General features: G+C 38.0%; 1 protein-coding gene and 1 long non-coding RNA gene across 7 annotated transcripts in view; one reads left to right on the top strand and one right to left on the bottom strand.

The window, feature by feature from the left end:
- Positions 1-667: 667 nt before the first annotated feature.
- On the top strand, positions 668-23,535 carry LOC309794330. 3 transcript variants are annotated; one of them, XR_014292030.1, is made up of 6 exons: positions 668-708; positions 1,587-1,663; positions 3,509-5,226; positions 14,984-15,043; positions 16,432-16,558; positions 21,151-23,535. It is a non-coding gene; the product is annotated as an uncharacterized lncRNA (long non-coding RNA). The 3 variants fall into 3 exon arrangements; XR_014292031.1 differs by lacking the exon at positions 668-708 and adding an exon at positions 807-888; XR_014292032.1 differs by lacking the exons at positions 668-708; positions 3,509-5,226 and having other exon boundaries at positions 1,591-1,663.
- LOC309794328 (zinc finger protein 283-like) overlaps positions 1,545-26,181 on the bottom strand; it is a 58,456-nt gene continuing 33,819 nt past the window's right edge. The window contains exons 5-7 of one of the 4 annotated variants that reach the window (XM_082605665.1): positions 20,102-20,189; positions 19,922-19,980; positions 1,545-1,592 (exon numbers count right to left, since the gene is read on the bottom strand). In XM_082605665.1, the coding sequence (XP_082461791.1) occupies positions 20,161-20,189 (29 nt within the window). In that variant the 3' untranslated portion in view covers positions 1,545-1,592; positions 19,922-19,980; positions 20,102-20,160. Of the gene's footprint in view, positions 1,593-5,102; positions 5,187-14,816; positions 15,065-16,777; positions 17,112-19,921; positions 19,981-20,101; positions 20,190-26,181 lie in introns of those variants that run through there. The other 3 variants (XM_082605667.1, XM_082605668.1, XM_082605666.1) reach the window with 3 other exon arrangements.

The raw sequence follows: 26,181 nt of genomic DNA, 5'->3' as shown, positions 1-26,181 counted from the left end.
TTTTATGGACAGAAAGGCAAGTTACTGGGCAGGAGGAATTTCGGGGTGGGGATGGAGGAGTGGGGAGGAAGTGTGTTTAACAAGTTTTATAATACCTCAAAATCTGAAACACAAACCATTTTCACATCCACACTCTGCGAAACAAACCAAACAGAAAGAATCCCATACATGGTTACAGACACACAGTGGGTTCCACAACATCGTACAGCATGAGAACGCGAACACACCTACACACGCCCAGGCGTTCTTTCTTTAAAACAAATGCATACTTAATGCCAGCTGTGCTCCTGGCGATACTCCAGGTGATGATGCTACCTGGGCGGAGGGTGAAAAACTAAAGTCCTGTCTTCACGGCTCACACGTAGGTAACCACCGTACCCAAGAGCCCACCACCTACTCTTCCTCCTGCTGCACGCAGGTCTGAGGCTCTGAAGTCCCCAAGCGCCTGCTCGGCCTGCTACAGTCTGGACTCGTATTCCACTCGCCTTTTCCACGTACGCAGGTCGACCTGAAGCCACAGTCCTCCCGAGGTCGGGTCAACCTCCGCCGCGCGCCGACACACGTCTGCGCCTGCGCACTCGGAACACCGCGCACTCCCGGCGCCAGGACGGTTCCGGATGGACTGCATTTCCCAGAAGCCACCGGGTTCGCATCAGCCTCGGTCCCTGGGTCCTCTTCCGGTGGCCGAGCAGCTGTGGTCCCTACGTGGTGAGTAGATCGTATCCAAAGATAAAAATCGGCGGAAGCTTCCATAGTCTCTCACTGCAGCTGGACTGGAACCCCGGGTGGGGGTGACAGGCGCTCAAGGAAAGGACGCTCGGGGCGCGGACGCGGCGTGTCGGGCCTCGAGTCTCAGGCTCGTGTCTGCGTGAGCAGCAGAGAAGATTTGTATGCCTATTGAGATATTTGTGTGTGTGTGTGTGTGTGTGTGTGTGTAGGTGTAGACGTGTCTCCGTGACGATGTTTGCGTGTCATTATTTAACTGGGCGATTGTGCTTATTTAACTGCGTGGCTTATGGATGAGCGAGAGTTGTGTGGCCATGTGGGTTGTCACTGGAACTCTTGGCTCTAGACTTCGCTGATTCCTCAGCCCTCTCCCCTCACAGCCACTTGGGGTCTGGCGCAGATAAAGGAGGGAAGCCAGATTCTGAGCTTTAGAATGGAAGAATGGAGGGTCCCAGCAAGAAGACACAGACTCAATCATGAGATGAGATTTTCTGAAGCTGGATGCGGCCCCAAGACAGGCATCTGGGAAGATCTGATAAGGTCCCAGGAGTAGGATTCCCTCCTGGGAGGGTCCCCTTAGAAAGTTCCGAGGGGCCAGCTATGTTTCACAACCACAGCATTTCCAAAACTCTGGCCCCAGGAACCTGCTGTGAATTAGACAGATTCCACCCTAGACATCAGTGACGGGGCCTCTCTCATACTGGGAAAGGTCAATGCTGTCCCAGTCTCCTTCCTACTCCCATTTGGTTTTTTGTGGTGGACTGGGTAAAGGGGTATGGTCATGGAGGGAGGGTATTTTGTAAATGAATGTGCTCTCTGAGAAAATCCTGATGTCTCATGATTGCCTTCTCTTTTCCCAGTGCTGCCTGTCTCGGAATAAAAAAGGATCCTGAGAGAGGAAAGAATTTTTGTTACACAACTACAAGTTTAAGTTCAGGTGAGTTGGTGTTTCCTCATTACTCATAAAACACACTTTAATTTTAAAGGCATGTAATCCTTCTTTTCCTTCAGCTGAAATGTCCTGCCTGGTACTGACATATCCGTAAATCATAGGGCCATGCAGAGGAATCACCCAGTCAGGGTCCCCAAGCCCTTCTCTCCATAATGTATTTAACCTGTGGCCTACTGTTAGCTATTATATTTCTATTTTTGACTAAAAATTAAATTAGTCTATAATGAACATCATTATGCATAGATCTTTATGTCCTATTATAGTCATAACCTAAGGATAAATTTCTGGTTTTGAAATTTGAGTCAAATACCAGATATTTATGCTTGTACTCATTGGAACACAATGACAAGAAGATATAGTTGCTATCCTCAAATGACTTGTTATCCAGTAAAGAAATGAAATCAATGGACCTAGAGACTGTCATACAGAGTGAAGTAAGTCAGAAAGAGGAAAAACAAGTATCATATATTAATGCATATATGTGGAATCAAGAAAAATGGTACAGATGAACTGGTTTGCAAGGCAGAAATAGAGACACAGATGTAGAGAACAAATGTATGGACGTCAAGGGGGGGGAAATGGGGGTGGGATGAATTGGGAGATTGGGATTGACATATATACACTAATGTGTATAAAACAGATAACTAATAAGAACCTGCTGTATAAAAAATAAATAAAATTCAAAAAAAAAAGACATGAAATCAGGAGAGGAATAAGTAAGATAGAGGATCTGAAATGCGACTAGAGAAATTCAGGTGACCTGCCTCAGGAGTTGATAGGAAGAGACATCATTTTGTTTATAGCAGCACTGCCAGAATATGACCAAATTATTAGAACTCTGTGAAGAAAAATGGATTTTACACCTTAGCGTTTTTATTCTAGTGATGTTAAATGCATAGTGACAGTAAATGCGACAAGATGTCTCACCCGCTGTTTGCAGGACATCTTAGCTAGGAGGACAGGTTCAGAAGCAAAATAAATCTATCAATCAGGAATACATAATAGGAAGCAGCACTGAGACTACCATTAATGTATACAAAACATCATAGCCTCCAGTTTACACAGACATACATTTCTATAGACAAACAAATTAGGGTTGGTTCAAGTACTGGGAACTGATGGAAATGAAGTAAAACCTTTCAGTAAAAACACAGGAACTGTTTTTAGAACAGCATTGGTTCTCAAATGTAAGCTGCATCAGAATCACCTGCAGGGCTTGTTCAAATACAGTTTGCTGGGCCCCAGCCTCAGAATTTCTAATTCAGTGGGTCTGGGATGGAGCTGAGAATCTGCATTTCTGATAAGTTCCCAGAGGTAAAATTTTGAGAAGCTTTGTTATGGAGTGTACTAGGCTTTATCTTCAGGTTCAGGGATATTAAAGGGGGGGAGGAAGAGGTGAGATTTTTTTCCACCTGTTTGGAGAAGAGGTTGCTCCTTTAAAAAATAAACATATCTGTGTGTGTGTGTGTGTGTGTATGTGTGTGAAATTAAGGAATGGCTATTGTTTAAAATTTTCTGAAATATACATTTAGGAAAAGGAAGAAAACCAGGGCTATGACACACAAATAAGCAATGTTAATAAATAGGTACATACATTTATATATTTTTTCTATTTATTGATGTCTGTCACTTTTTCTATATATATTGATAAGTATATATATTTTTATAAATATAATCGTATTTTGTATTTGTATGATTTTGTGCATTCGTAACCTAATTTTTTTTTTTTTCGTAACCTAATTTTTTAACAGTGTTATTGAGGTGCAATTCACATACCACACCATTCAGCTACTTGAAGTGTACAATTTTATCCATTTAATATATTCACAGGCTTGTGAAACCATCAACCACAGTCAACTTTAGGACATTTTCATCACCCTAAAGAGAAACCCTGTTCCCACCAGCAGTCACTCCCCATTTCCTGCAACCTCCCCAGCCATGGTCAACCATTTTCCTACCTTCTGTCTCTATTAATTTGCCCCTCTGGACGTTTTGTAGAGCTAGAATCACACAATATGTGGTCTGTGACCAGCTTCTTTGAGTTACCATAGTGTTTTCACTGTGATTCACATAGATTCATCCATGTTGTAGCATGTGTCGGAAGTTTCTTCTTTTTTAAGGCTGAATAATATTCCATTGTATGGATATACCATATTTTATTTATCCATTCATCAGTTGATGGACATTTGAGTTGTTTCTACTTCTTAGCTATTATGAATAATGCTGACAGGAGCATTTGTGTACAGGTTTTTGTGTAGACATATATTTTTGTTTCACTTAGGTATACATTTAGGAGTGGAATTGCTGGGTCACATGGTAACTATTTTGAGGAACTGTCAGATTGTTTTCCAAAATGTCTGTACCATTTTACATTCCCAACAGCCACGTGTGAGGGTTCCAATTTCTCCACATTTTCACCAACACCTGTTATTATCTGTCCTTTTTATTATAGCCATCCTAGTGGGTATGAAGTGGGTCTTGTGGTTTTGATTTGCATTTCCCTGTTGGCTTATGATATTGAGGGTCTTTTCACATACTTACCGTCCACTTGTATGTCTTCTTTGGAGAAACGTCAGTTCAGATTCTTTGCCCACTTTTTAATTGAGCTTTTGGTCTTTGTAACCTAATTTTTTTTACTGACATGATATTTTGAATATTTTCATTCCCTTAACAGTTTCTCAAACTTAGCATTTAATGACTGTTTAATATTTCATTACATGGACACATCGGCTGTTGCTGAGTTTAGAATGCTGAACACGCCTGCTCTCCATGCTGTACCACTTATATATCTTGATCAACTTCATTTCTTCCAATTTCTCAGGTCATATGGGAACTTAGGGCTTTGTCATTTCAGGGTTAGTGATGTTTGGGAATGTGGCAACAGCCTCTACTGATAACTGTACTGTCTCAGAAGAACTTGTATAAGGATGTGATACTGAAAAATCATAGAAGCAGAGTCTTTTTTTTTTTTGCGGTACACGGGCCTCTCACTAGTGTGGCCTCTCCCATTGCGGAGCACAGGCTCCGGACGCGCAGGCTCAGCGGCCATGGCTCACGGGCCCAGCAGCTCCGCAGCATGTGGGATCTTCCCGGACCGGGGCATGAACCCGTGTCCCCTCCATTGGCAGGCGGACTCTCAACCACTGCGCCACCAGGGAAGCCCAGAAGCAGAGTCTTTATGATCAAATCTTTAAATTCAAAATATGATCTCTGGGGCTTTTTTCTTCCCTTAATGAGACCCTCTAGGGAGGTTGAAGTGTTTGAATTTCCAAGGGATTTGAGATTTAAATGACTGTTTGACTCTATTTTCCTTGAGGCATCATCATCCTGGTTCCTTGAATGGCTTTCCTTTGGCCTTTCTTATGCTGGACTTCCCTGCCCCTTCACCGTAGGACTGTATCTGGATTTGTTGAGAGCTGCAGCATGCCTAAGTTCCATTTCTTTTATGTGCAGGTTTTTCTGTTTCCAAGCCAGGTGTAATTCCTGAATTGGAACAAGGAGTCCAGGCCTAGTAGGTGGAGAGTGTAGTGACAAGAGGATTTGTCCAGGTGAGTCAGGGGAATCCAGAAAAGGGAAAACTATGGAATATCAAAGTTCATGACTGATGACACAGAACCTTGATATTCCAGTATGAGACAATCAACTCAAAGACTTTAAGCCCTTGGAGGAAAAAAAGGCCTCATCATCATACCCCAAATATCACCATATTCATCTTTTATTTCACCCTCCAATCTCAAAGAGAGTGATTAGCTCTATTATAATTTTTATTATAGAAGTAATACATTCTCATACAGTAATTCAGAAAGTACAGAAAAGCTCAAAATGAAGAGACTACTGTAAACATTTTACTCCAAATTTTTTTATCCATCCCTCAATGCACATGCATATATTCGTACATGTTATTTTACTTGTCATAATAGGGTAACATTTTGAAATATAATGGTTTTACCCATTATCATCAAATAAAGGTCTATCATTTTTTCATGGAAATATATATAATAAAGTATACATATCTTAGCTGTGCATATAGCTTAATGAATCTTTACATTTGAAAACACCACCCAAATCAAGAAATAGAACATTTCTGTCCCCTCTTGGAAGATGTGCTTGCGTCCTGTCCCAGTTAGAACGAACCCTCCCCCACAAGAAGTAAACATTATACTGACTTCTATCACTCAAGAAGAGATTTGCCTGTTCTTGAACTTCATATAAATGGTATCTCTTGTCTCTGCTGCTTTTTGTCCAAAACTGAACTTTTGAGATTCATACGTGTTGTTTTGTGAATCAACCAACCCAAGTGTTGTGTAGTATTCCATTGTATGACCTTACCACAATTTGTTTATTCATTCTTATGATGATGAGTTGTTTCCAGTATTTGACTATTATGAATAAACCTTCTATGAAAATTCTTGTACAAGTCTTTTTGTGGACACATGTTCTTGTTTTTCCTGGGAATATACCTGGGGGTGGAAGTGGTTAGCTTAATTTACACTCCTACTGCAATGTATGCAAGGTCTAATTACTTCTCAAACTGGCCAACACTTGATATTGTCAGTCATTTTAAATTTAACCATTCTGTTGCATGAGTAGGAGTATCTCATTGTGATTTTAATTTGTATTTTTCTGATAAAAAATGTGAGCATCTTTTCATATGATACTGCCCATTTTGACAGACTCTGATGAACTGTCTATTCAAATCTTTTGTCCATTTGTTAGCCTGGCTTTTGTTGCTTTTCCTATTGATTTGTAGGAATTTTAGATATATTTTGAATACAAGTCCTTTGTGTGTGTGTGTGTGTGTGTGTGTGTGTGTGTAGAAAGAGAGAGACAGAGACAGACAGAGAAAGGGAATATCTCCTGTTAGCCTGTAACTTCTTATTCACTTTCTTAATGATATCTTATAATGAAGAGATATTCTTAATTTTAACTGAGCTCATTTAGCAATCTTTTTCTTTTATGGCTATTGCATTTTTGTTCTGTTTAAAACATCTTTTCCTGGGGAAGAAGGGACAGATCTTCCTTATGGTAGAATTCCAGTTAAATGTAGAAGGAAAGAGGGACATGGAAAATGGCCATTAGGCAAACACCACAGTAATCGTTGTTTTAGACGAGATCCACTGGTAGATGCTAAAACTAGAGGGTGAAAGTTTGAAGAGAAAAAGGGTTTGCATAGTGTCAAAGGATTCCCCATCACCCACGATATTTATTAACAACAGAGGGAAAGGTAGTACCTTTCTAGTGGGGAAACACATCAGAAAGCAGTTTCACCAAGTGATCAAGGTTAACATCATCAGTGATAAAGTATTGACATCATGAGCCCTTTCATATCATGCAATGAGAAGGACAGAGCATCACTGTGGTACTGCCAAAAATGCAGAGCCTCATTCCAATTGTGAAACATCAGACAAACCAAGTGGGGGGAACGTTTGATAACTTAAATGATTGGTACTCCTCCAAAGTGAAGAGGTCATGAATTAGGTGTGATAGACAGACTTTAGGGTGACCGCCATGATTCCTGCCTGCTGGTGTCTATGCCATTGTATAATCCCCCTCCATTGGAGTGCAAGCAGGACCTGTGACTTGTTTCTAACCAATAGAAAATTGGTGAGGGGATGTCTGTCCTGTAATTAGGTTACTTTATATGGCAAAAGTAATGGGATGTCGCTACTATGGTTACATTGTGTCACATAAGACTCCATCATAGGGACTTTCCTGGTGGTTCAGTGGTTAAGACTCTGCACTTAAACTGCAGGGGGACGTGGGTTTGATCCCTGGTCAGGGAACTAAGATCCCATGTGCTGCGAGGCACGGCCAAAAAAAACCAAAAACAAAACAAAAAAAGACTCCATCATAGCAGACTGGAGCTAGAGACTCTACTCGTGGGCTTGATGAAGTAAGGCAGTGTTGGACAAGCCCTTGCAAGAAACTGCAGGCAGCCTCTAGGACCTGAGGTCATTCTCCAGCTGACAGCCAGCAAAAAGTTGAGGCCCTCAGTCATCCAGCCGCAAGGGTATGAATTCTGCCAACAATCTGAATGAAATTGAAAGTGGATTCTTCCCCACTTCAGCCTCTGAATAATCAGCCCAGCTGATACCTTGTCTGCAGCTTATAAGACCAGCATGAGGAGACCATTCATCGAAACTGTGTCCAGACTCCAAGTTCACAGAAACTGTGAGATAATAAATGTGTGTTGTTTTAAGCTAAATTTGTGGTAATTTGTTATGGCGGCAATTGAAAACTATTACCATAAGAAAGACTGTGGAGATTGGAAGAGACTGAGGAGAAATAACAGCTCAATGTAGTGTGGGATCATGTATAGGATCCTGGAAAAGACAAATGACATTAGCGGGAAAAACTGGTGATATTTGAATAAGATATGCCATTTGTAGTACTGTACCAATGTTAGTGTCCTGGTTTTGACCATTGTCCTATGTAAGATGTTCAAATTAGTTTGAGCAGTATATAGGAAACTGTACTACTCTTGCAACTTTTCTCTAAGTCTAAAATAAGTGGAAATAAAAATTAAACCAAAAAAAAGAGAGAAAATTTTGCCTACCCCAAGATCATGAAGATATTTTCCTGTTTCTTCTTACAGAAAATTTATTGCTTTAGCTTTCACATTTAGGCCTATGATCCATCTTGAATTTACATCTGTATATGTGGTGGGATCAGGGTCAAAACCATTTTTTCCACACAGATGGCCAATTGCTCAGGCACCATTTGTTGAAAAGACTATCCTTTCTGCTCTAAGTCAGACTTTTATTGTTAAAAAATATATATATATGTACAGGGCTCTTTCTGGACTGTCTATTCTGTTAGTCTGTTTGTCAATCCTGTGTCAGTCCCGCTGTTTTAATTATAGTAGCTTTATATTATGTCTTGATATCTGGTAATGTACATTCGACAACTTTGTTCTTCAAAATTGCCCTGACTGTTCTGGATTCTTAGCATTTCCATATAATTTTAGAATGATTTTCTTAATGTTCTTAAAAAAAGCTGCTGATATTGTTTAGAGATGCATTGAATCAGTAGATCAATTTAGAGAGAATTGGTCATCTTAAAATAGATTCTTCCAATTCATGAACATGAAATATGTTTCCATTTATTTAATTCTTCTTTAACTTCTTTCCTTAATGTTTTGTTGTTTTCAGTCTGAAAGTCTTGCACCTCTTTTGTTAGATTCATTCCAGAGTGTTTTATATTTTTCATGTTTTTTATGAACTGTTGGGATTTTTTAAATCTCATTTTTCAATAGCTTTGCTTTAATATAATTGTTTGTTTTATACTGTGACCTTTTAGTCAACAAACTTTCTAATAAATTCATGTATTCTAATAGTCTGTAGGATTGAAAATTTTTTTCTCTGTACAAAATCATGTTATCTGCAAATAAATATGGATTTACCTCTTCCCTTCCAATCTTCATACCTTTCACTTTTTTCTTTTATGGTATTGGATAGGTCTTCAAATACAAAGTTAAATGGAAGTGGTAAAAGTGGAGACCCTTGCCTTATTCCTGAACTCAAGACAGTAGTCCATATTTTACCTCTCAGTTTTATTCTGTAGATCCCCTTTATCAAATTAAAGAAGTTCTATTCCTAGTTTGCTGAGAATTTTTATCATGAACTGATGTTGAATATTATCAAATGGTTTTTCTGCATGTAATGAAATGATTGAATGGTTTTTCTCCTTTATTCTTTAAAGTTTGAAGAGTACATTGATTGCTTTTTAAAAATAAAGTGACTTTGCATTTTGAGAATAAATCTCTTGGTCATATATATCACTGGCCTCTCCTTGCTAATATTTAATATACTTGCATCTGTGTTCATGAGAGAGATATATTGTAGTTTTCCTTTCTTGTAATGTCATTGTCAGGTTTTGATATCACAATTATGAGGGCCTCATGACATGGTCCATTTTTATGTTTTCTAGAAGATATTGAGTTTGATTGGCATTTTTTTTTTTTTTTTTTTTTTTTTTTTTTTGCTGTACGTGGGCCTCTCACTGTTGTGGCCTCTCCCATTGCGGAGCACAGACTCCGGACGCGCAGGCTCAGCAGCCATGGCTGACGGGCCCAGCTGCTCCGCGGCATGTGGGATCTTCCCGGACCAGGGCACGAACTCATGTCCCTTGCATCGGCAGGCGGACTCTCAACCACTGCGCCACCAGGGAAGCCCTGATTGGCATTTTTAATTCCTTAAATGTTTGGAGAATTTGCCACTGAAGCCTCTGGGTCTGACATTTTATGGGAAGGTCTTTAATTAATATAGATTTAATTTCTTTAATATATATAACAATATTCAGATTTTCCATTTCTTATATCAGTTTCATTGAATTGTGTTTTCAAGAAATTTTAAAATTTCATCTACATTTTCAAGTTTATTGTCATAGAGTTGTTCATAAAATTCTGTTATCAATTTAATAATGTCTATAATATATGTAGTGATATCTCCTTTTATAGTCCTGATATTGGCAATTTTTTTCTTGAACAGTATAGCTAGAGGTTTATTAATCTTATCTCTTCAATGAAATAGCTTTTGGCTTTATTGATTTTTCCCTGTTATAGATCTGGGTTTTTTATGCCATTTGTTTTAGTATATTTTACTTTCTGTAGGCTTAATTTGCTTTTCCTTTTCTAGCTTCCAAAGGTAGATCATTGGTTTTTAACCATACTACTTTTATAAAACATAAATTTATGTCTGGGTGAAGGGGATCAAAGAGTAATAAGAAAGGAAAATAATAAGTGGGCAATCATTATAAATGCTCATGCTATCTACTGGGAGAAAATAAATTATGGGTTTATTTGGCATTGTAGTAACTTGACAAAGGATTTTCATAATTTCACTACTAATTGATTTACTATGTCAATATGTCTTTAGTACACCTAGTAATTACCAGTGGTGATTAGATAATGAATGGCATTTATCTGCAGCATTTGTAAAAACAAAACAAAAACAAAAAATATATATTTAAAACTAAAAATGTCATTGTAAGCATTGGTTTGACTGCATCTCACAAGCTTTGTTATGGCATACTTTTATTATCATTTAGCCTCAAATATGTTCTAGTTTCCATTATGATTTATTCTTTGACCTGTACTTATTTCAAGTGAATTTTTATATTTGGAAACATTTGAGAAGTACCTGTTTTTGAGTTCCAAAATATACATTCTTTGATATTTATCCTTTGAAGTTTATAGATACTTGCTTTATGGCCCAGAGTATTCTGAAAAATAGGCAAAGAATGTGTAGTCTGTAGTTTGGGAGTATAATGTTCAGTTGGGTCATTTTGGTTATTCCTGTTCAACCTTCTATGGCCTTGTTGATTTTTTTTTCTCTTCCTGTTATCAGTTACCAATGGAGGGTATAAAAAATCTCTCAATTTAATTATAAACTTGTCCTTTAATTCTGTTGACTTTTGCTTTTGAAGCTATCTTATTAGGAGTATAAGGAATGTAGGATAACTGTTATATTCTTGTTGAATTGTAGGAAATATCTCTATTACTTATAATACTTCTTGCATTTAAGTCTATTTATCTGTTAATATACCAGTGTGCTTCTAATTACTCTCTAATATACTTTTCTACTCTTACTTTTAACATATCTGTGTCTTTAAAGTATGTTTCTTATAAGCAGTGTAATTTATCCTGTTTTTAATTTAATCTGAAAATCGTAGTTTTTAATTGCAATGTTTAGTCCATTCACATTTTATTACAATTACTGATACAGTTTGGTTTAAATCTGCCATCTTGCTATATGTTTTCTGTTTATCCCATTTATTCTTCATTTCTCTATTCCTCCTTTCCTGCCTTCTTTTGAATTAATCAGGTATTTTTCATTATTCCATTTAATCTCTTTTAGCTTTTTTAGTTGTGCATCTTTGTATAATTCTTTTAGTAGTTACCTGAGCTATTATAGGATGCATCTTTTTTTTAACATCTTTATTGGAATGTAATCGCTTTACAATGTTGTGTTAGTTTCTGTTGTATAACAAAGTGAATCAGCTATATGTATACATATTTCCCCATATAGGGTGCATCTTTAATACAGTCTTCCTTAAAATAGGGTTTTTAGGGGACTTCCCTGGCGGTCCAGTGGTTAAGACTCTGCACTCGAAATGCAGGGGGCATGGGTTCAATCCCTGATTGGGGAGCTAAGGTCCTGCATGCCGCATGGCACAGCCAAGAAAAAAAAAATGTAGGGTTTTTAACCACATACCAAATAACATAAGAACATTTCAATAGTTTAAATCCATTTATGCTGTTATTGTCATTCCTTCTTCCAGTAATACAATCTTCATAAAGCATTCTAGTTTTGGTTCCTTTAAACAGTCCATTTGCTTAGTCATATTAGTCATATATTTACTTGTCCACAGCTGTTCATTGCTTTTTGGCAAATTCATGCTTCCATCTAGGATTATTTTCCTTTAGCCTGACTGCTGTCCTTTAGTATTTCTTGTATTGTGGGTCTGTTGATCAGAAATTCTCTCAGCTTCTGTTCAAAAAAATCTTTATTTTACCTTCATTTCTGAAAGATATATTCTCCAGCCATAAGATTCAGAGTTGTCAGGGTTTTTTCTTTCAGCACTTTGAAGATACAATTCCATTTTTCAGGCCACTAATGTTTCTGTTGAGATAAGAACTTTCTTCGTTGTTGTTGTTTATTTATAACTGATGTCTTTTTTAAACTACATACTTTCAAGATATGTTTTTCCATTTTGTTTTTCAACAATTTGGCCATGATGTGCCTCGGTTAGAATTTCCTTATTTTATCTGGTTAGGTTTGCTGAGCTTTTTGATTTATGTATCAAGGTATTTCATGAGATTTGGAATGATTTTGTCCATTATTTCTTCAAATCAATTTTCCGTTCTGTTTTCTTTTAGGTGTTCAGTTCCACATTTTGTCTGTTCCTTGTATTTCTCTTATGTTCAGCTCTGTTCTTTCTTTTTCTCCCTGCGTAAGATTATTGTTAATTTGACTTTATGTTAATTAATACCATTTTCTGCTGTTAAATCCATCCAACACATTAAAAAAATCTTGAGAGTTATATTTTTATAACTATAAAATGTTCATGTGGGTCTCTTTTTTGATTCTACTAAATCTCTATTGATATACTCCATTTTGCATTCCATTTTGTCCATCTTTTCCTCTATTTTCTTTAGCATGTTAATCATAATATCTTCAAGTCCTTGTCTACTAGCTCCATTGTCTGGATCATCTTTGGGTTTATTTCTATTGAGATTTTTCTCTTGATTATCAGTAACTTTCCTGTTTCTTTGCATTTTTCGTAAGTTTTATCATATACTGGCATTGTCGATAATATATTATAGAGACTCTGGATTACGTTATCTTCCTTTAATAAGTCTATGTCAGGGTTTCTCAACCTTAGCACTGCTGATATTTTTGACTAGATAATTCTTAGCTGTGGTGGGGGGCTTTCCTATGCCTTGTAGGATGGTCAGCACCATCCCTGATCACCACCCACTAGTTATAGTAGCACCCCTCCACACATTTTGACAAACAAGTATGTCTCCAGACATTGCCAATTGTGCCCTGGGGGGCAGGATCACCCCCTATTGAGAACCAGTGATCTGCACGATCATTTTCAGTATCTATTTCATTTTCCATTATATGAATGAATACACTTTATTGAATTAACTACCCATCTAAGTACATTTAGATTTTTCTCCAGCGTTTTTTTTTTTTTCATTTTCACTAGTGTCTATCATCATATTCCTTTATACATCTCTAGGCACATTTTACAGTTATTTCCTTTAGGTGAAGTCTCAGAAATGGCCTTTCATTGTTAAATTCTTCTTATGCATAATTTTTCGTACATGCCTCAATTGCACTAGGTTTTCACAGGTCTATAGGACAGCATGAGAATGCTCTTTTCCCTACAGCCTTACTAATATGTGGTGTATCATCAACTTTTAAAATCTGACAGTTGAATACCTGTAAAATTGTACCATCTTTGTTGCTTTAAAACATCTCTTTAGTAAATCTTTTGACAGGTGCTGTCTTAATTATTTATGTTCAGGTTTCATATAATGAAACAAAAAATCTGGGTGTCAGAGACAACAGTTCAAAAAAAAAGTTGACTTTATAATTATAGAAATGTGATTGAAAACATCACTTCTACTTATAGTTTGTGATATGGGAAAATACCTTTACTTCTTTGAGCTTTTATTTCCTCATCTGTTGAATTAAGTTAATAAGTACATTTCAGGATTAAACATTAATGTGTATAGTGCAGCTATCACATAGAAGGTTACAAATATCTATGTATTACTGTATGGCTTTACCAAGTATGAATTCACATCTCCCTTGTGGGTACTGGGTGGCAGTGATTCATGCCAGCAAGCAAAGTGGATCCTGATAGGGAAATCCAGGTTGGTCAGCCCAGAGGACCTTGGAGTCAAGTTCAGGCTTCACATGGGCAGACAGTTTTACAGTGGTCAAGTTTTCCAGGTTGGTCGCTACTCTTTTCTGCCTTTTTTAAATATTTATTTTATTTATTTATTTTTATTTTTGGCTGCGTTGGGTCTTCTTTGCTGCGCGCAGGCTTTCTCTAGTTGCAGTGAGTGAGGGCTACTCTTCATTGCGGTGCGCAGGCTTCTCATTGTGGTGGCTTCTCTTGTTGCAGAGCATGGGCTCTAGGCACATGGGCTTCAGTAGTTGTGGCATGTGGGCTCAGTAGTTGTGGCTCGAGGGCTCTAGAGCGCAGGCTCAGTAGTTGTGGCTCACGGGCTTAGTTACTCCACGGCTTGTGGGATCTTCCCAAACCAGGGCTCGAATCCATGTCCCCTGCACTGGCCGGTGGATTCTTAACCACTGCACCACCAGGGAAGTCCCTGTTTTCTGCCTTTTGTCTGGCAGAGTCCAGGTCCACTTTGAGGACATGAAGGTTGTTGAAGTTTGTGTTGTATGGCCTGGTCTCAACCCTGGAAGGTAGGGCTGAATTGGGGAGGATCTACTTAGTGTGACTGGACAACCCAAGCTGGGTACATTTGGCATGATCAGAATGAGAAATAGGCCAGAGGGGCGTGTCTGGATCTGGCTTTGGTTCAAGAGAGCCTCTGCTCTGTATCCACGCTTGTGAGGCTTGTTTCCCAGACACAGGAAAGGGTTTGAGTTTGTCTGGACTCTGTCTCATATCCCCTGACATGTATTTATGTGTTTGGGAGGGCAGAGAGTGGGCAAGGATGGTGAGAAACAGGAATAAAGAAGAAAAAGGAAAGGCTCTCTTACCTTAATTTTGGGAGTTCTGAGCTACATTGGGTCTCAAGCCTTCTTTTTACTCCCTCAGCTCTGGCTTCTCTGGACTCAGCTTCTGAGGATGATTGGCAGTTCTAAAACCATGGGCCAGGTAAGTGGATGTCTCTCCTTCCTGAAATATTACAATTTTTGTGTGTGTGTGTGGTACGCGGACCTTTCACTGTTGTGGCCTCTCCCGTTGCGGAGCACAGGCTCCGGACACGCAGACTCAGCGGCCATGGCTCATGGGCCCAGCCACTCCACGGCATGTGGGATCTTCCCAGACCGGGGCACGAACCCGTGTCCCCTGCATCAGCAGGCGGACTCTCAACCACTGCACCACCAGGGAGGCCCAAATATTACAATTTTTAATTCAGATAATATTTTCATTCTTTATCCCAAAACCTCCTTCCTAGGAAAGCTGTGTCTCAGCCTGTTTCACAGTTGCTGCCTTTACAGAGAAGGATGGTGTCCTTCCTATTTGCTCCCTTTTTTCAACCTGATTTTTCAGTTTTTCATCAAATGATTTATTCCTCTTCTATATGTTCAGTCTTCTCTCGAGAGCAGTGTTGGAGCGGTAAAGGGGTGAAGTACCTTGAAGGAAGTATTTTAGCTTCCCTTGTTAGGTTTGTAGTTTCATTGTATAGAAATGGTTGTCCTATTTGACCAGAAGAGGGAGAACTTTCTCCATAGTTTTCCAGGTAGATAAGGGAGAATTTAGTTTCGAATGGTCTCAGTCTCAGTGTGAGATGAGATCTCAGCTTTGAAAAGCTTTTAGGTTTGGGTTGAAATGGGATTGGTGCCTGCCTAGAGAGAGGAGGGGTTCTGGCTAAGGAATCACTAAGAAGTGAATAGGGTTCTGAGGCCCATTTTGTAGGGGAAGAGAGATTGCTTGGCTTGAGTCATTCAGTGTTGTTCTGGATCACCCTACATTAGTGTGTTCTAACTCAAGAACCAGAAGTTCAGTAAGGGATTGTAGAAAGGGAAGATGAGAACCACATCTGGTGGATAATACTGAACTGTGGAGGAGAGGTTAAAGAAAATTTTTTTTTTTTTTCTTTTTGCGATATGCGGGCCTCTCACTGTTGTGGCCTCTCCCGTTGCGGAGCACAGGCTCCGGATGCGCAGGCCCAGCGGCCATGGCTCACGGGCCCAGCCGCTCCGCGGCATATGGGATCCTCCCAGACCGGGGCACGAACCCGTATCCCCTGCATCGGCAGGCGGACTCTCAACCACTGCGCCACCAGGGAGGCCCCTAAAGAAAATTTTGAAAATTAAAATTAAAGAAATTTTTTGTGTTCCAACAGGATTCTTCAAGATTGGGTAGGGAATCTACTTCAGATATGCTAATTTATTTATTATTTATTCTCATCTATCCATGTCATGATCTTTAATTTCAGCCTACTTGTTTTTATATATCACCCCCATACTGCAACTCAATATTCCATCTTGAAATTTTTTTTCTACTTTTACAAATAATGCATGAATTTGTCATTTCAGGTGCCATTGACATTCAGTGATGTTGCCATAGACTTCTCTCAGGAGGAGTGGGAATGCCTAAACTCAGATCAGAGGAATTTGTACAGAGATGTGATGTTGGAGAATTATACTAACTTGATATCACTGGGTAAGGACATCTGCCTGAAGTAATGTAGAATCTGCTATCTGGAATATCCACTTTTTCTACTGTATATTTTATGCTCTGTGCCAAGAAACTAGCGAAATTTCTGCTCCATATTCTCAAAGGACTATTTTGGGCTATGTTAGATTGAAATAAGCACCTTCATTCAGCACCTAAATCTTTTTTAAAAATTAATTAATTTATTTATGGCTGCATTGGGTCTTCATTGCTGCACGCGGGCTTTCTCTAGTTGTGGCGAGCGGGGGCTACTCTTCGTTGCAGTACACAGGCTTCTCATTGCGGTGGCTTCTCTTGTGGAGCATGGGCTCTAGGTGCACAGGCTTCAGTAGTTGTGGCACGCAGGCTCAGTAGTTGTGGCTCACGGGCTCTAGAGCACAGGCTCAGTAGTTGTGGCGCATGGGCTTAGTTACTCCGCAGCATGACAGCACCTAAATCTTCTCTGTCCTTCATTTACCTTCCTACCTCCTTCTGATCCATCCTGCAGTTGCTTTTTCTAAATGACCAAAGGATTGAATTCTGGGAATTTTCTGCATAACTACTGGCAAAGGAAACAAATGTCAAATTATGTATATTTTCATAATGTCAATAAATATTCTATTTTAATTGCCAATCCACCTACATGGAGAACAGGTAACATAGAGTCCTGGTTTTCTCTTTATTACAGATGAGCCTTTGTAATTTTTACAGTGGTAGAATGAGTCAAGATCATTATCTTTTTGAGTATTTTCTGTTATAGCAGTGAAAATGTTGGCTTTCAGTGACTTGATAGATTCTACTCAGAACTGTCTTTGTTCAGTTTTTGGACAATACTTGACCGTTCTCTCCTCTCCTCTGGGATTCCAGTTATACCTACATTAGATCTTTTGAGAACTTATCTCTCTAGAAATTCACTTTGATTGTCTTTTATAACTTCCAGTTACCTGTTGCAATTCTTTTATTTACTGTCTTTTTATTACTATTTTTTATGTCTTAATTTATTTATTCTTATTTATTTATTTTATTTTTGCCTGTGTCGGGTCTTAGTTTTGGCATGTGGGATCTTTCATTGCAGCACGCAGGCTCTTCGTTGAGGCGAGCAGCCTTCACTCTAGTTGTGGTGTGTGGGCTCCAGAGTGAGCAGGCTCAGTAGTTGCAGCATGCGGGCTTAGTTGCCCCTCGGCATGTAGGATCTTAGATCCCCGACCAGGGATCAAACCCACGTCCCCTGCATTGGAAGGCAGATTCTTAACCACTGGACCACCAGAGAAGTCCCTGTTTTTTTTAATTTATTTTATTTTTCTTTTGTTGACTGCGTCGGGTCTTAGTTGCGTGCAGGCTCTTCGTTGTGGCATGCGGGCTTCTCTCTAGTTGTGGTGTGCAAGTTTTCTCTTCCTAGTTGTGTCACGTGGGCTCCAGGGTGCATGGGCTCTGTAGTTTGCGGCACGTGGGCTCTCTTGTTGAGGCACGTGAGTTGTGGTGTGCAGGATTAGTTGCCCCATGGCATGTGGGATCTTAGTTCCCCAACCAGGTATCGAACCCACATCCTCTGCATTGGAAGGCGGATTCTTTACCATTGGACCACCAGGGAAGTCCCTCATCTGTTTTTTAAACACTTCCGTCAATAGTTATTTTGGAATTCTTGTATGCCTTCATTGTTTGGTATCATCTGTGGATCTGTTTCTACTGTTTCTGGTTTTTCCTCTTGTTATTTGTCATATGGTAATGCCTCTCCAAGTTACTAGTAATAGTGATCACGTGCTGGACATTGTGTACAAAAGAACTGAAGAGGTTCTAGATAGTGGAATCTTCCACCAGAGAGAACTTAACATTTTCCTCTCTGGGTCTGATAGAATAGCAGATATTAAGCTGGGTCAGTGCTGGTTTTCAGTTTGGTAATACTCAACTACCTCTTTTTTATCACTGTGCTCAGAATCAGTGAGTTTCTCTAGGGGAAAAGCAGTGGTAGATCTTCAGGGCCAATTCATCACTCCTTTAATGGCTCTTATCTGTTTGGATTTTAAATTTACTCTCCCAATGGATCTTTTATTTCCAGAAGAAATGCTGACAATTAATAAGCTAACCATCCATTTGGTAAGTTAGGAAGAGCACAACAGACTTAAAGAAAGTGGAAGAAAGGAAATAATAAAGGAAAGAACATAAATTAATGAAATAAAAACTGAACATATAAAAGAGCAAGTCAAAACTATAAATTTGGTTATTTCAAAGAATTAATAAAATTGGTGCAACTCTCTCAACATGAATCTATGTAAGGAAAAAAGGGGGCCTCATTACAAATCCTGAAACCTTGAAAATATAATGCTAATTTTGATAAACATTATGCCAAAAACTGAAAAATTGAATGAAATAAATTATTAGAAAATTTTAATCTACAAAACCAACACTCAAGAAAAAAATAGAAAATATGAAAATTCTCACAAGCACTAAAGAAACTGCATCAGTCATCAAGAGCCTTCCCACAGATTGGAAGATTCAGGCCTGGGTCATTTATCATTAAAGTGCAAAACTTTGAACATGTAAGAATTAGGGGGAAATTTTTCCCATGACCTCTTATATGTGGATTCTGACAAAGGATAAGCTACAGAAAAGTAAGAGATGACTAGAAAATAGCTACTTGAAAATACAGAGTATATTTATAATAGCTCTCTAAATATCCTTGTCTACTAATTCTATTATCTGTGTCACTCCATGCTCTGTTTCTTTTTATTGATTTTTCTCCTAGGAAGGGTTATATTTTCCTACTATTTTGCATGCCTGATAATTTTTTTTTTTTCGGTACACGGGCCTCTCACTGTTGTGGCCTCTCCCGTGGCGGAGCACAGGCTCCGGACGTGCAGGCTCAGTGGCCGTGGCTCACGGGCCCAGCCGCTCCGCGGCATGTGGGATCTTCCTGGACCGGGGCACAAACCCGTGTCCCCTGCATCAGCAGGTAGACTGTCAACCACTGCGCCACCAGGGAAGCCCATGCCTGATAATTTTTGTATTAGGTACCAGACATTGCAACGTTTACTGTGTTATAATGCTGGATTGGGGGACTTTGTTCTGGGATTCAGTAAATGGGACCTGTTGATCCTTTCATGGTTTGCTTTTAAGCTCTGTTAAGCTGGGTCCAGAACAGCTTTTAGTCTAGGGCTAATTTGGCCCCACTACTGAGGCAATAAGGTGTGAGAGATTAGAGTCAGAGTGAGATAGTTTTGGTAACTGTTGCATAATTTTCAGAAACTAGATCATCATTTTACTCAGTTGCCTTCTCCACTGACCTTGATTTTTATCCTTACTTACCTTGATTTTCATCCAAGTTACCTTTTTTAATTCACTATTTTATTCTACAGTTCACTATTTAATACTTACCTTTTGGTAGAACTTGTTTTTCAGTGGTAGTTGAAAGAAATTTTGAATCCATACTTGAGCTTTAGAGTAAGAAAATAAGTAGTAAAACAAATGAAACAATAAATATGTATGAGAAAAAAGCATCATGAAGACAAAGAATTAGATGTTGGAATATAGAATAAAGGATATGAATTTACTTACAGTTAGCAGAGCCAGCCTTTCTGAGGAAGTAATTTGTAACCTGCAACACCTGGAGATAGTCATTTAGAGAAGTCACCTAAGAGGATTCCTGCAAGGTAAAGCATCCGTGTGAAGCCACAGGTAATGGGAAAAGTTGCAGTATGTTCTAGTAGCTGAAAAGATGCAGTGTGGTCAGATATAGGGAAAAAGATGTCAAGGGCTTGAAATAATTTGTACAAGTAAGACAGAGTCTTCTTATTTATGGTTATGCGCTTAGGTTTCATTCTAAGATAAAGACAGACCATTGAAAATATTACATAGAGAGCCTTCTGGTAGAGAATATTAAAAATGTAGATGACCAGGACCTACTCACAGGTTCTGATTCACTCAGTCTCAGTGGATATCTAAAGGGTAGTATATACATGAGCTGATCATGCCCTCTTTGAACCATTATTATAAAACTTCTCACTACCCCCCTCCAGATTGGCACACACAGTTTTGAGGACATTAGCCTGTTGTTGTCCCATTTGCCTGGCAAAGCAAATAAAGCTATTCTTTTCTGCTTCACCTCCCTCAAAAAAAAAAGGGTTGGGGCTTCCCTGGTGGCGCGGTGGTTGAGAGTCTGCCTGCCGATGCAGGAGACGCGGGTTCGTGCCCTGGTCCGGGCCGCTGAGCGGCTGCGCCCGTGAGCCATGGCCGCTGAGCCTGCGCGTCCAGAGCCTGTGCTCCGCAACGGGAGAGGCCACAACAGTGAGAGGCCCGCGTACCACAAAAAAAAAAAAAAAAAAAAGGGTTGTATATGTAAGAGATTCCTGTGGTAATACTGATCCACAACTAAATATGAGAACTACTGATTTTTCCCTTTGCCTATTCACAAACTTTACATTCTCATGTTAGCTTTAAATTTTTTCTGAGCCCTTCTTGCCTTTAAAAAATTTCATCACATTATTTTAGAATTTTATGACCCTTTTACTTCTAATGGAATTTACTTGTCAATTTATTATTACTATTACTATATTTCCCCTTGTACAAGAAAAATAGCATTTGTTTGTTCTCTCATTTTCTTTCAGACATTGATTTCACAAGTGAGAGCAACAAATTATCTTCAGAAAAAAGCAGTTACGAAGTAAATTCATACCATCGGGAGACAATGAATAGAAGTAAAACCTTCAACTTTACGGCGTTTATTTTCAGAAATGACTCACAGAACAGAACTAAATTTGAAAGACAACAGAAACTTAAAATGGGATATTTTAATCAAATGATATTCAGAAAACATATATCCCTTCCTCTACATCAAAGACTTCACATTAAAGACAAGTCATATGAATGTAAGGAATGTAGAAAGGGCTTTAGGAAATACTCACACCTTATGGAACATCTGAGAGACCATAGTGGTGTAAAACCCTATGAATGTAAGGAATGTGGAAAGATCTTTATAGTTCTCCAGCATTTTATTAGACATAAAAAAAATCACACTGATTTGAAACCCTTTGAATGTAATGGATGTGAGAAGACCTTTAGGTTTTATTCACAGCTTATTCAACATCAGATAATTCATACTGGTGTGAAACCCTATGAATGTAAGCAATGTGGGAAGGCCTTTAGACGTCATTCTCACCTTACTGAACATCAGAAAATTCATATTGGTTTGAAACCCTACAAATGTAAGGAATGTGGGGAAACTTTTAGGTTGTACCGACATATGTGTCTCCATCAGAAAATTCATCATGGTGTGAAACCCTATATTTGTAAGGAATGTGGAAGGGCCTTTGGTCATCGTTCAAGTCTCTATCAGCATAAGAAAATTCATTCTGGTGAGAAACCATATAAATGTAAACAATGTGGAAAGGCCTTTGTTCGCAGTTATCTACTTATTGAACATCAGAGAAGTCATACTGGTGAGAAGCCTCATGAATGTAAGGAATGTGGAAAAGCCTTTAGTAGGGGCTCAAGCCTTCTTAAACATAAGAGAATTCATAGTAGCGAGAAACTCTATGATTGTAAGGAATGTGGCAAGGCCTTCTGTAGAGGCTCTCAACTTACACAACATCAGAGAATTCATACTGGCGAGAAGCCCCATGAATGCAAAGAATGTGGGAAGAATTTTAAGCTCCATTCTTACCTTATTCAACATCAGATCATTCACAGTGATTTGAAACCATATGAATGTAAACAATGTGGGAAAGCCTTCAGTCGTGTTGGAGACCTTAAAACACATCAATCAATTCATGCCGGGGAGAAACCTTATGAATGTAAGGAATGTGGAAAAACCTTTAGACTTAATTCTCAACTAATTTATCATCAGACAATCCATACTGGTTTGAAACCATATATATGTAAAGAATGTAAGAAGGCCTTCCGTTCTATCTCAGGTCTTTCTCAACATAAGAGAATTCATACTGGTGAAAAACCTTATGAATGTAAAGAATGTGGTAAGGCCTTTAATCGTAGCGATCGACTTGCTCAGCATCAGAGAATTCATACTGGTGTGAAGCCACATAAATGTAAGGAATGTGGGAAAGCCTTTACTCGTTGCTATCAACTTACTCAACATCAAAGATTTCACATTGGCAAGAAAGTCTTAATGTAATGAGAGTCAGAAAGCCTTTAGCCATGACACATCCTTTAACATTATCACTATTCTACCACCTAACAATATGGTAAAGATTAAATTATTTAACATAAAATATGATTGTTTGGAAGGGCATCTGGCACAGAGTATTTGCTTACTAAATATTGTATCATTCTTTAATGATAATTACTAGTATTACTATAAATAAATTCATGTGGAAGGAAGACCCTATGAGCATATTTTAAAAATCTATCATCACTCATCCATATTTCATTTCAGATAATTAATTCTGGACAAAATTCCATAGGATGTTTTAAACAAGAAACTTTTTTATTCAAAGCTCATCCCCCTGAAGATTAATAATGGTAAGAAACCCTATGCTTTTGCTGAATATTGAGAGTATAGCTGTTGAAAAATTGGAAAGTGGTTTGAAGAAATTTTTTTACAATAATTTCTATAATACAGATAACATACAATCCACCTTCCCTACAATTCATGGAAATTAGAGATTAACAATGGGTAGCCAAAAGACAGATGTTGACTTGGAGGTTTCCTCAAGTATTTGAAAAATGTCAAATTTACATAAAAGGTACAACAATGGTACAATGAAAGTTTATTTACCCTCCACCTATATTTAGTATCTCTCTCATGAAAATGTATATATACAGATTCACATATATCATACATTTTATATATATATATGATATATATAATTTTGCTGTGCTTTCTGAGTGAATGTTTTAGGTATCACTTCACCTCTAAAAAAAATCAACATACAACTCAAAAATACAACTGCTAGATTGAAAGATTATCTTCTACATGACCACTAAGCCATTGTCACCTAAAAAACAACAGTAGACCTATAATGTTCTGTAATATTCATCCCATTTACAGACTTCTCCAGTTTTTTTAAAGAATGTCTTTTGAAAGTGCTGGCTTTTTTTAAAAAAGGTTAAAACCAAACTAAGGTCACATATTTTATATGATTATGGCTATTGAGTCTCTTTTGGTCAAACACTTATCCTCTACCTGTTTTGTGACAAACTTTTTGAAGACTCAGGAGAAGTAACCCATACAATTTTGCACATTCTGTATTTGTACTAATTTTTCTCTGAGTGGGCTTAAGTTGTTTCTCTATCCCTCGCATTTATTCTGAGCTGGATGTTATGTCTAGAGACTTGATTAGGTTTCAGATTAAGAATTTTTGACATGATAACTTATAGATAATATTGTGTACTCAATATTGTAAAATAACAGGTGGCACATAGTGAAGCTATGTTTGATCTCTTGATTCATGTATTGACCACCAGCTCTCTCCATTGTATCAATACTGGTTTTGGGGGGGTTTTTTTTGTTTTTTGCAATTAAGAAGTAGCCCACAGAAAGTCACATCACCATTCCACTTGGAAATTTAAACAGTCTTTTGTATTTTTAAAGAAATTAAGACCAAAAAAACACCATCATCTTTCATATTTACCCATATATTTACCTTTTCACATGATCTTCATTCCTTCCCAATGATCTAAATTTCTATCTGGTATCATTTCCCTTCAGCTTGAAGTACTTAATTTAGCACTTCTTGGAGTATATGTCTGCTGGTGGTGGATTTTCATTGTTTCTTTTACTGAAATGCTTTGTTCCTGAAGGATTTTTTTTCTTGCTATAGAATCCTGGGTTTTGTTTTATATATTTTTACAAAAGATATTATATCACTGACTGCTGGCCTCTATAGGTTATGAGAAGTCATTTGAATTATTTTTCCTCTGTGTGTAATGTGTCATTTCCCTCTTTGTGCTTTCAAGATTTTCTTATTACCTTTAGTTTTCAGCTGTTTGAGCATGATGTGCCTTGGTATAGTTTTCTTTGTGTTAATCCTTTTTGGGGTTCTCTGAGCCTCTGAAATCTGTACACTCATGCCTTTCACTAAATTTCAGAAAACTTTGGCTATTATATCTTCAGATATTTTTTCTGCCCTTACTTCTCCTTCTGGAGTAAGTTTTCTGCCCTTACTTCTCCTTCTGGAGTAAATTCCAAGTAGTCATATGTTAAATCTTTTGATATTGTCCTACAGGTCACTGGCTCTGTTATTTATCTTCAACCTTTTTTTTTTCAGTTTTTCAGATTAGATAATTTCTATTGCTCACTGATTCTTTTTTCTGTCCTCTCAATTCTGCTGTTAAGCTTATCTATCAAATGTTTATTTTGAGATATTGCATTTTTCAATTCTAGAATTTTTGTTTAGTACTTTTTTTTTTTTTTTTTTGTGGTACGCAGGCCTCTCACTGTTGTGACCTCTCCCATTGAGGAGCACAGGCTCCGGATGCGCAGGCTCAGTGGCCGTGGCTCACGGGCCTAGCCGCTCCGCGGCATGTGGGATCTTCACAGACCGGGGCACGAACCCGTGTCCCCTGCATTAGCAGGCGGACTCTGAACCACTGCACCACCAGGGAAGCCCTTTAGTACTTTTTTATAGTTTCTGTTTCTTTACTAAGATTTCCTACTTCTTCATTGCCAGCATATTTTTACAGTGCTTTCGATTACAGTGAATTTTTTCTATGTTGATTCTTCTAGAAAATATGTAAAATTATTTTTATTAACTTATTAAAAGTTTCAGTTTCAACAAATGTTCCTACCCTTTTAGCTAGGTCACAAGAAAAGCTTTTCCTTTCCTTGGAGTTTCAGGTTTTGTTTGTTCATATGCAGCGTGATATGGTAAGAAAACATAAATCACATTGTCATTTGGGGGGGTTTTGATTATGAAATACTTGGCAAGTATTTTTTTTAAGTTTCAAAGTTCAAAGTATGGTAAATCTTTGTAAAACTCTGTCGTCATTCAATCAATGAGCATTGGCCAAAAACATAAGATAAATAAATTCATTGTTTCCTCTTTTAACAGTTCCATAAAGTAATAATGATTCATAATATTTATGTGTATATTCTAAACCATGATACTTTTCATACTGTGAAGCGAAGCAATTAGGAAGACATTAGTCTCTTGCCTTAAAATTCCAAGGAATCCACATTTTTAGTGTAACATTGTCGGAGCACTATCCATTGTGATAGAAATTATTTTTTTTCATACCTAGTGGAAACTGTTTTTTGACATATATAAAAAATTCAAAAATATATGTGCTATGAATCTGATTTTTAGGCTGAAAATTGACAAAATTTCCTTTTGATTTGGAAGCCTTTTGTATTACAATGTACCCAGAGTATTAAATGGGCAGTATCTCATATTGTACAACTCATCTGAAACTAAAGAAGAATATGTGTAGCTTTACAAATTTTAAGTTAATTGATTTTTGATATTGTTAGAAAGACCTTGTATTCTAAGGGCAGTTGTTGGGTGGCTTAATTGAAGATTCTTTTCACTTTTTATAAAATATAATTTTTAGTCTTTGCTCATAAAATCATAATAAAATTTCCACAATTAAACTAATCATTTATCTTGCTATTCTCCATCTAAAATTTGATTCCTTTTTTGGGGCAAGACCCAAAGCCATTTTATAGTTAGACAGTTATAAGC

The sequence above is a fragment of the Mesoplodon mirus genome (genome assembly GCF_964341445.2).
Source record: "Mesoplodon mirus genome assembly, chromosome: 19".
Classification (NCBI taxonomy): Eukaryota; Metazoa; Chordata; class Mammalia; order Artiodactyla; family Ziphiidae; genus Mesoplodon; species Mesoplodon mirus.
Note: the sequence above shows the minus strand (reverse complement) of the source record. Positions and strands in the feature narration are given on the sequence as shown.